The 12,003-nt window shown below is 29.2% G+C and overlaps 1 protein-coding gene across 1 annotated transcript; it reads left to right on the top strand.

The window, feature by feature from the left end:
- The first annotated feature begins 7,164 nt into the window (after positions 1–7,164).
- Positions 7,165–10,776, top strand: LOC126840094 (probable cytochrome P450 6a13). Its single transcript, XM_050575593.1, has 4 exons — positions 7,165–7,582; positions 8,338–8,562; positions 10,167–10,418; positions 10,613–10,776. The coding sequence occupies exons 1-4, from the start codon at positions 7,165–7,167 to the stop codon at positions 10,774–10,776; spliced, it is 1,059 nt and encodes a 352-aa protein (XP_050431550.1).
- Positions 10,777–12,003: the final 1,227 nt, after the last annotated feature.

Below are 12,003 nucleotides of genomic sequence, written 5' to 3'. Positions count from 1 at the left end.
AAACTCACTACAAATAACTTGATCAGTGAGAAATTTCACGTATCCCCCCGAGGGTCGTATATGCACAACGGTCCCGGCCGAGTGATCCCTTTAAATAAATTAGCTAACGTGATTAATATGCGAGCAAACAAATCTACAGCCGTATTGATATGACCACGATTCCTTCGTATTCCAGTCGATGCTTTTGTGTACGATGTTCGAATTAGCGAAACATAATATAACATAATATACGGCATAGGTCGCGACCGGTTGTAGTAGTGGTCAACAGATGGCTGTTGGCGGATTGGGAGGGGATTGCCGGCAAGTCTGGACCCCTTAAGTAACTCTTACAGTTCTCTTAGAATTTCGGTAAAAACTGTGAAACGTCACGCAGCAGCAGCAGCAGCTGATGCTTGATTGGTTTATCCAATTAATTAAACTATAAAATACAAAAAAATATAATTTATTTTATTTTTTTATCCATACGACATAACAATGAGGTGATGACATATGATTTAAATTGAGACAGATAGAGATGTAACTATTTCAGGTAACAAATGATGAAAAAAAAACTAATAATAGGTAATAAGACATCAAACAGAGCGACAATGATATCAATTTATAGGTCGATATCTAGATTTTTTAATCCACTCGATAGCTTCAGGGGACGCATTGCAAATCCTGCCTCTCTTCTAGGAAATTTTGACAAATGCTTTTTATTGAGTAGTTATACAAAATTATGAAGCTCTGAAAATAAACATTGAAATGACATGGTTTTCGTTTTAAAACTGTTCTCCGTGAACGATTTATAAGGATGTTGAGTGACCTTTTCAAATTATAATTTAGAAACACTACTTATCACACTTACGCTAATAATGTAAGATTCGTTCAGTTTAAAATTGCGCCCCGATAATCGATGCCTTGAAAATGTTATGGAGAATTAAAATAATTTTTCAAAACCCAAATCGAAGTATTTTTATGAACAGTATTCTTGAAAGTAGTTTTTTCTAGCTTTAAATTAGCTTGGCATTCTAAAACCGTAGGTACGCCAAACGTTAGGTATTATTGCCAAAAGCTATTTGTATAGCGTGCGCATGCATGATATCATCGACCACATTACAAATCACTCGATAGCATATTTGAAAAGAAAATAACACGATTATACACATAATTAGGTACGATTTGCTTGTTTTTAATCTTATTATAATAACGGTCATTGACAACGATGCGGCAATGTTTGAAAATAACTATGAAAACCAGTTCTTTATAATAATACGGTTCGTTTGAAGACTTCAAGGCATAAAGATTATATTAATATTATGACGTCAGTCCACCTTAGTTTGCCATTTACATGCATGTCGCCTACACTCTTTAATCTGTTGTTTTGTACCTACACCATGTCTACTCGAATGAAACGTTTTAACAAAATATTATATAATCTACACTAGCCCACCCGTAAAGTAGATAACCCCAAAATGAAGCTTACCCTCACCCCCTTCGAACCCGAATGAAATCACAATGCAGTGGAAACCTGTTTTACTCTGAGACCAATATTTTACTAAGAGTCATCTTTAAAACTGTAACGACGTTTTAAATAATGATTTCTTTTTATATACCAGATCTAAATAATATGTTTTATCGTTTTAGCTTTGATATGAAGCTGAGAAGGTGTAATGTGTTTTAATTTTTTTTTGTTTCTGGACCCCCCGAAATCTTTTAAACCGCTGAACCGATTTCTTCTTGTAGCAACTTTTAGACCAGAAATCGTACCTGGAAGGTACTTTAAAATAAAAATTCACCCCTTCAAATTCAAGAAAAACACCCAACAAATTTACATATTTTTCAACTTAAAATTACAGTTCTCAAAAATATTTTTTAAAAATAGTCAATTAGTTTCAAATTTGTATGGAATAGTCTTTAAACATAGTACTACTAATAAACGTTGACAACCCAAAAAAATATCAAAAACTTTTCCCCTAAAAGAGGTGAAAACTTTTATTTATTATTATTAATACTTTCTTACTTTGCTTGGTTTGGACTGTACTGGTTTGTACTTACTATCCACAGATTCGCATCAAAGAGTTTATTTAAAACATTTAAATTCCTGTAGATCTGTGCCTCCCCGTCCCCACTGTACTGGCTTTTTGTTATTCTTATACAACATAATATTTACACGGTTTTGTGAAATTACTCATATTTAAATTTAGACTGGAAGAATTGTTATTTTTAAATAACAAGTTCAATTCAGCATTTATGAGCTATATGTTATAGTTTAACTAAAGAGCTTTTTATCATCCCTCGAAATATCTTTATTAAAAAAGTTTGATTTGTCATGAAATCTCATTGTTTTTAAAAATTAGAACTTTATTCTATTTAGATTTTAACGGGAAACGCGTTTTCTAATCGATTATTGCATTTTGGTTTAGATTTGAAATATCTCTTAACTTATATTTAATACTTTTCACTATTAATAGGCCACGAATCTGTTTTTAAATGTTAATTTAATTACCGGATAATTAATTACTGGAAAAGTACCAGTTATAAAATTCACTGAAACTCCTTGGCCAGTTTACATACCGGGTTATTTTCTGGTATAATCTTAGAACAGAGAAATACCTATACCATCAGTAGTTGAGCATTAGTCTATATTAAAAGACAATAGCAGCTATTAAAGTTTTTATTATCGACAGTAATTATAATTATAGTCTACTCGTTTAAATATATTGTTGTTAAATAGGAAGTCAATATTACCTATTAATAATTATTTTTTACTTCATTACATATACTTTAATGTAGGTCAACTATAAACATGAAATATTACAATGTTTCCTGTAAACAATCAATATTCATAACTTTGAGTTCATTAAAATATAATAAATATATAATTATTATAATATAACATTATGAAACATTTATATTGTATTGTGATGTACATCTATAATGCAGATAAAGCCTATATGAATGGGCGTATTTTGATTGTTTTCATTAAGAATAGTGGCTTTTGTTAATTAAGATATTGATTTGTTACTACCATATTTATACAGTTCTCTAACAGCATTTACCTAGTAGCTAATAAATTGTTGGTAGTTTTGGGCTACAATAAAGTAAATTATTACAGTGACCTTCTAGTGTTTTCAGTAGCCCATTTTGATAATCTAAAGATAATCCTAAATGTACTGATTTACTATAAGACTTAAATAGTCCACAATTAATCATTTTTGTTGTTCAGTCGGGAGATCATAAAAAAAATGTCCGCCAAATTTCAAAACTTCCCGATTTATTTCATTATAAAATTGTTTATCGTACTGGACTACCTAATATAAGATGCCATCAAAATAATGAGTGGTCGTCGCCATACATTAGGTTAGGTTACATTACATTCGAAGGATTGACGGAAATGTTAAATATTGATAAATGTTGCCAGTAAATCCAGATATTATAAAACTACTAAAAATCTTAATCGGAAGGGGATTATAGACCAGAAATAATCGCTATTCAGGCTAAAGCATTTTTCATGTTTTATAATTTTAACCGTTAGGCTTTAGGTAGACTGTAACTTTTTGTTTATATTATAGTAAAATAATAAATAATATTCAAATTGTTATCTTTATTGGTATTTTTAGAGCCTTATAAACTTAAATGGCACCGTACATATTTTATTAACTTTTATTAAGAACAGATTGTTGAAAATATTGACTGTTCGATAAACAATTTTGAATAAATAGTTTTACAGTTATGACGAAGGGAGGATAGAGTTATGGGTTTTATCTGCGTTTATTACTCAACCGCACTCCACCTCCTGTCCTAAATTTTAAACTTTAATAACTTTAAAATAATTATTCAAAACTGGTTATCGACCACCAGCATTTTTATTACAGCTTTGAAGTATTAATTTATTGACTTACCGAGAATAATTAATAAACAACGCTTTTATCCAATATTGTGGGTATGAAAAATAACATAAGAATCCCAATTAACACTTGGAGATTTAATTACAAATTTTTTATTTGCATTAAAACCTAGAAGGGACCTCCTGGATGACTTCTCGGGCAATCTGGAGAAATGTTGCACAGATACCAAGGGAGTAAGCCTTTTGAATCATCTTTTGATCTTATAAAATAAGATTTTTAGCACTTAATACTTTAATAGTTCATTCATTTATCAGAAAATAGCGTAGTTAAATTATTGTATGTCGGTAGTTATCAGACTCCTTTACACGATGGTCGCACAATGCGTATATAACCTGGGTCAAAGAGTGTAAGTTCTCTTTAAAGTATTTATTTTTAATTAGCTGCAAATTTTAGGTATAATATTCTTTTACTATATATTTCGTATAATGGTGTTCATGTGTTAAGCGCGCAACCGGGTTGGTGAAATATATAAATTAAGATATATTATACCTTATGCCATTATTATCTTATTTCACACATTAATTAATTAGAAAACAAACAGTTGAAAAATATTAACAATGAGAGAACTCGTTTGTATATAATAAAAAATAAAGTTTTATATATTATATTAGTCAATAGAATATATATGTTTAAACTGTATCTTCCTTAGGAAATAGTAAGGTGAAAACAACACTGACTTAAGGTAAGGAACGATTCAAATTTCAAGGTAATAGGTGCATCCGGTTTGAAAATGACATTTTCCACAGAAAATTAAACCGTTCTAATATTGACTTCTAGCTGTTGTTAAAAAATATTGTCAACCACTGCATGAATTTTTTTAATTTTTATGAACAAATTAGAAATTATTAATATTATAATAAAAATATATACAGGGTGTTCCAGCATGAATGGTAATTAATAGGTGATTCGACATCTGGAGGACCCCCAAATAAGACCCCGTCAGATAGCGATGTAAGAAAATAAATATTAATCATAATCACAAAATTATATCAATATAAATAACCTAATGCATATATGCACTTACGTGCACTTACTTACTCCCTTGCTTTACTTATTTTTCATTTCGTTTCTGCAGTTCGTTAATATGTTCTTTTTTTTGTTCTTTTTAAAATGAACAGATATCAATATTTGTGTGTTAATGAAGTAAGTCGCTCATATTGTAATATTTCACGTTGTACTCATAGCCCAGGTTGGGCGTTCGTTTTGCAAATAACAACGTAAAAAATACAGTAATACAACAACGTGTTATTAACGTTGTGTTATTTGTAAAAATACTTCAATATCAAAGCGGCAATTTAGTACATGGTACTAAGATATTATAGTAATAATATAGTATCAATTACTTACACTACCGTCACGCGCCAAGTGATTCTAGTTGACGGACGAGACCTTGTGTACTTAATAATTATAATTTACCATTAAGTTTTAAAGTGAACCTATTCAGATGCATTTTACATGTAGCATGTCATGTTATTAGTAAATGGCACTAACTGAAAACTCACTGTTTTGTTCATAGTTGTATTATTGATGTTTCTTTAAGTTGAAAATTTGTCAAGAGTCAGAACTCATATGTATCCATAACATATTAAACGAAGAAAAAAATGGGAATTCAGCTTTTTTTTTAATTTCCGGAAAACTGTGTTGTTCGCAGTTTTTAACATAAACACGTTTAAATTAAAAAAAATATGTACCTACCACAAAAACATATAATTTGACCACTTTTGAAGTCTTTTACACAAAAATCCAGAAAAATGTTTTAGCTACGATGCGGTTAGGTTTATTTTAAAATGGTTTTTTCCGAGTAAGTTAGTACAGTGGGGTCAAGGCATAAAAGTATTAAAGCATAGTGGGATAGAGAAGTCACAGGTCTACAGGAATTATTATAAATTAAAGTGATAAAACCACTTTCAAATAAACGCTCTGATGCAGCAAAAAGGAATGATTTCCCCCAAAAATACCAAAAACTGTGAAAAAAGGACAGTTCCATACTAAAGAAATTCAACCTATCAATGTACTGATATCTACATTGTGACCAAGTCCGCTCTTACTTTAGTCGATAATCTTACTTCATTCCTACTTTCATGAGAAACACTGTTTTTTACATTTTTATTGCTTAACACTTGGCCATTGTTCCACGGTTAGGTTTTTGTTTGGGATAATAAAAACAATACTATATTATAACACATAAGGTATGTTTTTGATTTGAATGACTTGTTAAAAGGTACCTAAAAGACGGTCTAAGATTTAGTATACTTTTGCAGAGTAATAAACAAGGTATTCATTTTCAATAAGAGTCCATTTTCAAATCTACCGATAATATTAACTTTTAGTATGATAAACATCTATGGGTATTTAATCATGTTTTTTCTTAATAAATTCATTAGCTTAGTATGTAGACTACTTATAGATATATTATTTTTTGAAAAAATTATCTTATTGATATATTACAGTTTTGTAGGTGTAATAGAACTAGATAAGATAGCAAAAACAAACTTTACAATATTACACCGTGAGTGCATACAAATTTGATTAGTTTAATCAATCAATCGCGTGACGCTTAATGATACATAAAGTTAATACTTGATAACCTATGAACTTAAAACTTTTAAATGGTAATGTAGGTATACATTTTATTAACTTTTAAAATTTTGAATAATTGATTTTAAAGTTATTAAATTTTAATATTTTAGGTAGGGATGTAAAGTGGAATATAGTATTATTTATGCGTGTTATTCAACCGCACTCTACTTCCCGCCCCAAATTTAAAACTCTAATAAATTCAATAGTAATTACTCAACGCTGATTTGTTTTGAACCAGTCAAAATGTTCAGTTCATAATTATCAATTTTTAAATTATCAGATACTATACGTTACCGTTTAAAAATCGTATGTTTTTTGGTTATTATCATGTAAAGGGTGGATTACAATGTTAAAAAAGATATCAGAATTAGGTGAATTATTAGCTAAAAAAAATAAAAATGAATAATTTTTTAAAACTATTTTTAAAATTATAAGAGTTTAAAAGTTAGGATAGGAGAAGAAGTGTGGTTGGGAATTGCGCGCAGATAAAAATAACACTACACTCCACCTTTCCTCCTGCCCTGAACTTGAAACTTTAATAGCTTCAAAAATAGTTATCCAAAACTGGTTATCGACCAGTCAAATGTTTAATACATTATTCTTAAATTAAAAATTTAATGAAAAGTATGCGTTACCATTTAAGTTTCAAAAGTTGTTTTAAAAAAAACTAAGATGGCAGGGGAGTAAAAAAAAAATGTGGAAAAATTGTGACCAATTAATTAAACATTTGGAATTGAAATTAATTCAATCGGACTTGTTGGAAGTGCGTGACATCATGGGTGATTATTCGACGGACGTAATCGGTACTTGTGCTTTCGGGCTGCAGTTAAACAGCATTGTTGATAATAATTCTTTATTTCGAAAGTTGGGAAGAGCTATGTTTGCACCGTCAATAAAACTTCAACTGAAAGATATGTTCCAGTATATCTCACCAGTATTGAGAAAAATGTTAAAAATTACCGACTTCCCTAAGTTTGCAACAGATTTGTTTGAGAATTTCTTTCGTCAGACAATGGAATACAGAGAAAAGAACCATATCACAAGAAATGACTTTGTGCAATGCATGCTACAGGCCAGGACAGACTTGGTCATCAATAAATCAGAGCTATCAGGTAACTGATAAATACTATAGATGTTAAATATTAACAATTAATAATATTTATATGAATATAGCCGAATAACATTTCATTTTTTACTTTAATATACAACATAATACAAATTAAATTTAATAGTTATTCTTATTAGATGACCAATTTTATTAGAACATTTTGACATTTTCATGTCTTAGTTCTGGCACATAACCCTGGCACATTTCCGAAAAAAGCGTTACCAAAAAAGAAATGGGGTTGAAGATGAAGTTGGGGTGGGAATAGTAATGGGGTGGAATGAGCTGTGCAAATAACCGAAAAAAGCATAACGAAAAAAGTGTTACCAAAAAAAGCGTTACGCTGTTATCTGATATGAGATAAGATAAGATATGTTGTACGTTCAACGTTCAAATTAGAACTAAATAATAAATTCAAAATAGTTTAATTCTCTATGTTAAGTTACTTTTGGCCAGATAATAAACACTACAATTTTAGCCAGAAACTTGATTGTACATAATTTTTTAATCTCCTTGGCCTTATGCTGTAACTGGAAGCTCCATGTAATTTTTTTTTTTTAATTTTAATTCCACAACTAATCTAAATTTATTCGGTACTTCAACGAGACATGAAAATGCTCTTTCGTGGTTGCAGACTCGACTGAAAAACTTTTTCGACTGAGTACCACTTGGTCTTCTAGTATTTTAATTGTACTACCTATATGAATTTAGATGATTGAACAATTAATATGTTTATGTTATTATTTTATTATTTTATGTCAGTGAGCTTTAAAGAAATGGATATAATAGCCAATGCTTTTTTTTTGTTCCTGGCCGGTTTCGAGACGGTATCTACGACTATGAGCATCTGTTTATATGAATTAGCCTTGAAAAAACCCATTCAAGATCGTGTTCGCGAAGAAATCTTAACCGCAAAGTCGAACCATAACAGCGATCTTAACGATGGGTTTTTAGCAGAACTACCATATGTCGAAATGGTTTTAGCAGGTTAGTAGCATTAATCTATATCTAGTTATACATACAAGGTGTGTATGACAGGGGGATATTTTAAAACGTACTATTTCTATCTTTTGTTCTTTCCAGAAACATTGATTTTCTGTCGTAGCTTTAAAATATACAAAAATGGTTTTGTAGGTTTTAAAACAACTGGAAATAGTACCCTTCGCATTTACTTTAACTTCTTTTGCTATGTTTATAGTATAGAACCTAAAGCGTTTTGACGTGATCGTTTGTAAAATATCTGGAATGTGTTTTGCCGCATTTAAAAAAACAATCACTTATTTGTCATGGGAAGTAGAATGTTTTGATGCAATTTGTAAATAGTTAGATTTGACATAATATTGGACATGGAAATAGTACTTTAAGTCACAATTACCGATTTTTTAATTCAATTAAACATTATGGAAATATTACGTTTTGACAGGTATAATTTGACCACGCCATTCAATTCCTCGTCTATTTTGCATAAAAAAAGATGTATAAATAAATTTATGCAAATTTTGTAATACTAAGTACAGTGTAGGCAATATTTTTAAAGAAATTTGCTCCTTTAGGATATGTTTAGACAATTAAGTTACTATATAAACATGTTTGCATAGCCTCTACATTTTAGTTAAATAACAACATGTTTGTTAACAGTCAACGAAAATGTTTATGAAAATCCTGAGAAGTAACTGTATGAAAAACTTAATTTAAAATAAACATAAAATTTAGTTCGTCGTTCCTTACTGACAAATCGGCACGACGTTGTTGCTGACCGCAGTTTATCGACAAATGACAATGTGTTGTGTCTTTGTTTAGCTGTGACGATTTTTGTGTGTTAGGTATTTTGTGGTATTAGTTGGTATTGTTGTGATATGATTTGTAATTATTATTATTGTATTCAAAGTATTATATTTTACATTCACATATACTCGTATAAAAAACTTCTGATATCCCAACAAAAACACTTCGTTAACTCGGTGTAAATAGTCGCTAAGTAAAAAAAACAAAAAGTGTTTCAACATAAGCCTTAAAATACGTTATATAATATAGGAACTAAGTAAATACCATAATGTAATATATGTAATATGTATTATACATTGTTACCAACAAATAAAAATCTGTCTACATATTATTACAGTCATGAAAAAATGTAAATTTAGTTTACTTGGCCGGAGGTCGAAGTTTGTTTTCCTACTTCTGACTTAGTAAATATACCAGTTGTTAAAATAAAAAATCTATAACAGGAAAACAAACCTATATTATGGTATTTACTTTATGTTGAAATACTTATTAATTTTTTTTTTTAACTTTGCGATCCTTTACACTTTTAAATAACTCTACAATCTGGTATGTTATTCAATACGAAGTTTCGTTAATATATTTCTACATAACAAATATTTTTTTATGAATTACTCAAGAATACCCAATTCAGAGGTATGGCATGATTTGAAACGTGTCACAAAAATAATATTATATTTACTGATGATTTTTTAAAAAAAATACAAAAGGTTGTCCATACCAAAAAGCTCTTTAAGAGTAAAATAAGCTAATTTATATTATTATATTTTTCTTTCTATACATTTTTTACATACATGTTTTTTTTGTAGAAACTCTACGTATGTATCCACCTTTATCAATAATCTTCAGAGAGGCCTCAAAGTCCTACCAAGTTCCTGGAGAAGATTTGGTAATAGAAAAAGGAACAAAAATTGCTATACCTGCATACAGTCTTCACATGGATCCAATGTATTACCCTGATCCGATTACCTTCAATCCGGAACGTTTTACTCCCGAAGAAAAAGCCAAAAGGCCAAGCGGGGTTTATATGCCCTTTGGAGAAGGACCTCGTCAGTGTTTAGGTAAATACAGCTTTGCGGTTATCATTAGATGACATAAGTGGAAAAATTATTTCAAATCTTTTCACGGTAAAATATATTTTGTTTTGCTGTTCACTAGACGGAAACCTCGAATTAATAAGTGTAAACTATTATGTTACTGATTAAATGTTTATCTGAGTTTAATAATAATACAATTTTCAATATTTATAGGTAAGCGTTTGCCGAAATAGAAATGAAATTGGCACTTTCAGAAATATTATCAAAATACGAAATAGAACCATGTGAAAAAACTGATGCTCCAATGAAATTTAAGAAACTAACTTTGAATACTGTACCAAAAAATGACATATGGTTGAAATTTAAGAGGCTTGATTTATAATTCAGCATCATTAAGAAACTATAAAAAACTTATTGTTTTAAAATTATTTGTAAAATACTTTGAACAACTACTAATAAAGTATACACCGTTTTGTTTATTGCTATTATTTCATTTTTGATCGTCTTATATACTATAAAAAGTTAATAATTTCTGTTATTATGGTCTCTTTTATATGAAACGTGGTAATATGAGTTTAGAAGCTATTGCCACCAGGATACACTATATCCATATACTATCTAAATAACCGCCATAAAGTAGGGACAGTAATAATTCTCATTGCCTATAAAAAAGAGTATACTTAATTTCTTAGAAAAATCTTAGTTCATATTAGCACTTGTCTAATTGATACTTACTTAATTTGCTGACTGTTGTTTTATTTTTAACTAAATAAAATCGTAATTGGTCACTTCGATTCCCTAATAATAACTAAGCTTGGTAGTTTATGAAGCTGTAAATTGTATTTATTTATTTTATTGTTAAGATAACGCTTCCGGACCATAATTAATTGTTGTATAAAAGCAGAGTTTGCACGAACGAATATTGTGGCAATGGTGATAGTACTAAATTCACCTTATTTTCTTAGAAAAGTATTTTTTACTACACCGTCATTTAAAATTTTTAAAAATCGAATGGAACATGAAGATAGATATTTTTTAAATAGAATTCATAGAATGGGACACTCAAAACAAATGTTTTTCTTATAGTTCAGACATGGTATTATTAAAATAGGTATTTTTTGGAAAAAATTTGAATTAAAATAAAATATTCTCTGTAATTGATATCTAATTCATTAAGTAAAATAAAAATACAAAATAAACTTTGTCTACGTAAAATTTTCTCTTTCTTTTGGTTTTAGAAGTATTACAATCAAAACGGTGTTCGTGAATTCCTCTACCTCTTACATATGAACAAAAAAAATCATATTAAATACTACTCTAATAATAAATGTATTAATTTAAATAATCTATTGACAAAAATAAAAATAAATTCTTGGCATAAATTGAAAAAAACTATTTGAAAAAAAAAATTCCATAATGTGACTACTACCGTTTTTCCCCTGTGCCCTTCAACTTTTTTTTTGAAAAATAACAAATTCATTTAAAGACAAAATAGGAGTAAAGAAAACAATTAGAGATTTATAAAATACACCGTGAAAATGTGATAAATGTTTTGTAGGTAATACAAAACGAAAAATCACAGAGGTTAGGTTCAAAGAACATAAAAATC

The sequence above is a fragment of the Adelges cooleyi genome, unplaced genomic scaffold (assembly GCF_023614345.1).
Source record: "Adelges cooleyi isolate 19-005CV unplaced genomic scaffold, UGA_ACOO_1.1 ACOO_flye_CR_arks_rails_tigmint_CR_PRNA_344, whole genome shotgun sequence".
NCBI lineage: Eukaryota > Metazoa > Arthropoda > Insecta > Hemiptera > Adelgidae > Adelges > Adelges cooleyi.
The sequence above is the reverse complement of the archived record's forward strand: the minus strand, read 5'-3'. Positions and strand labels throughout refer to the sequence as shown.

Coding starts and splice junctions, on each gene's coding strand:
- LOC126840094 (XM_050575593.1), top strand. CDS start 7,165: ATGTGGAAAAATTGTGACCAATTAATTAAACATTTGGAATTGAAATTA. Junction 7,583..8,337: donor CAATAAATCAGAGCTATCAG/GTAACTGATAAA, acceptor ATTTTATGTCAG/TGAGCTTTAAAGAAATGGAT. Junction 10,419..10,612: donor AGGACCTCGTCAGTGTTTAG/GTAAATACAGCT, acceptor TTTATAGGTAAG/CGTTTGCCGAAATAGAAATG.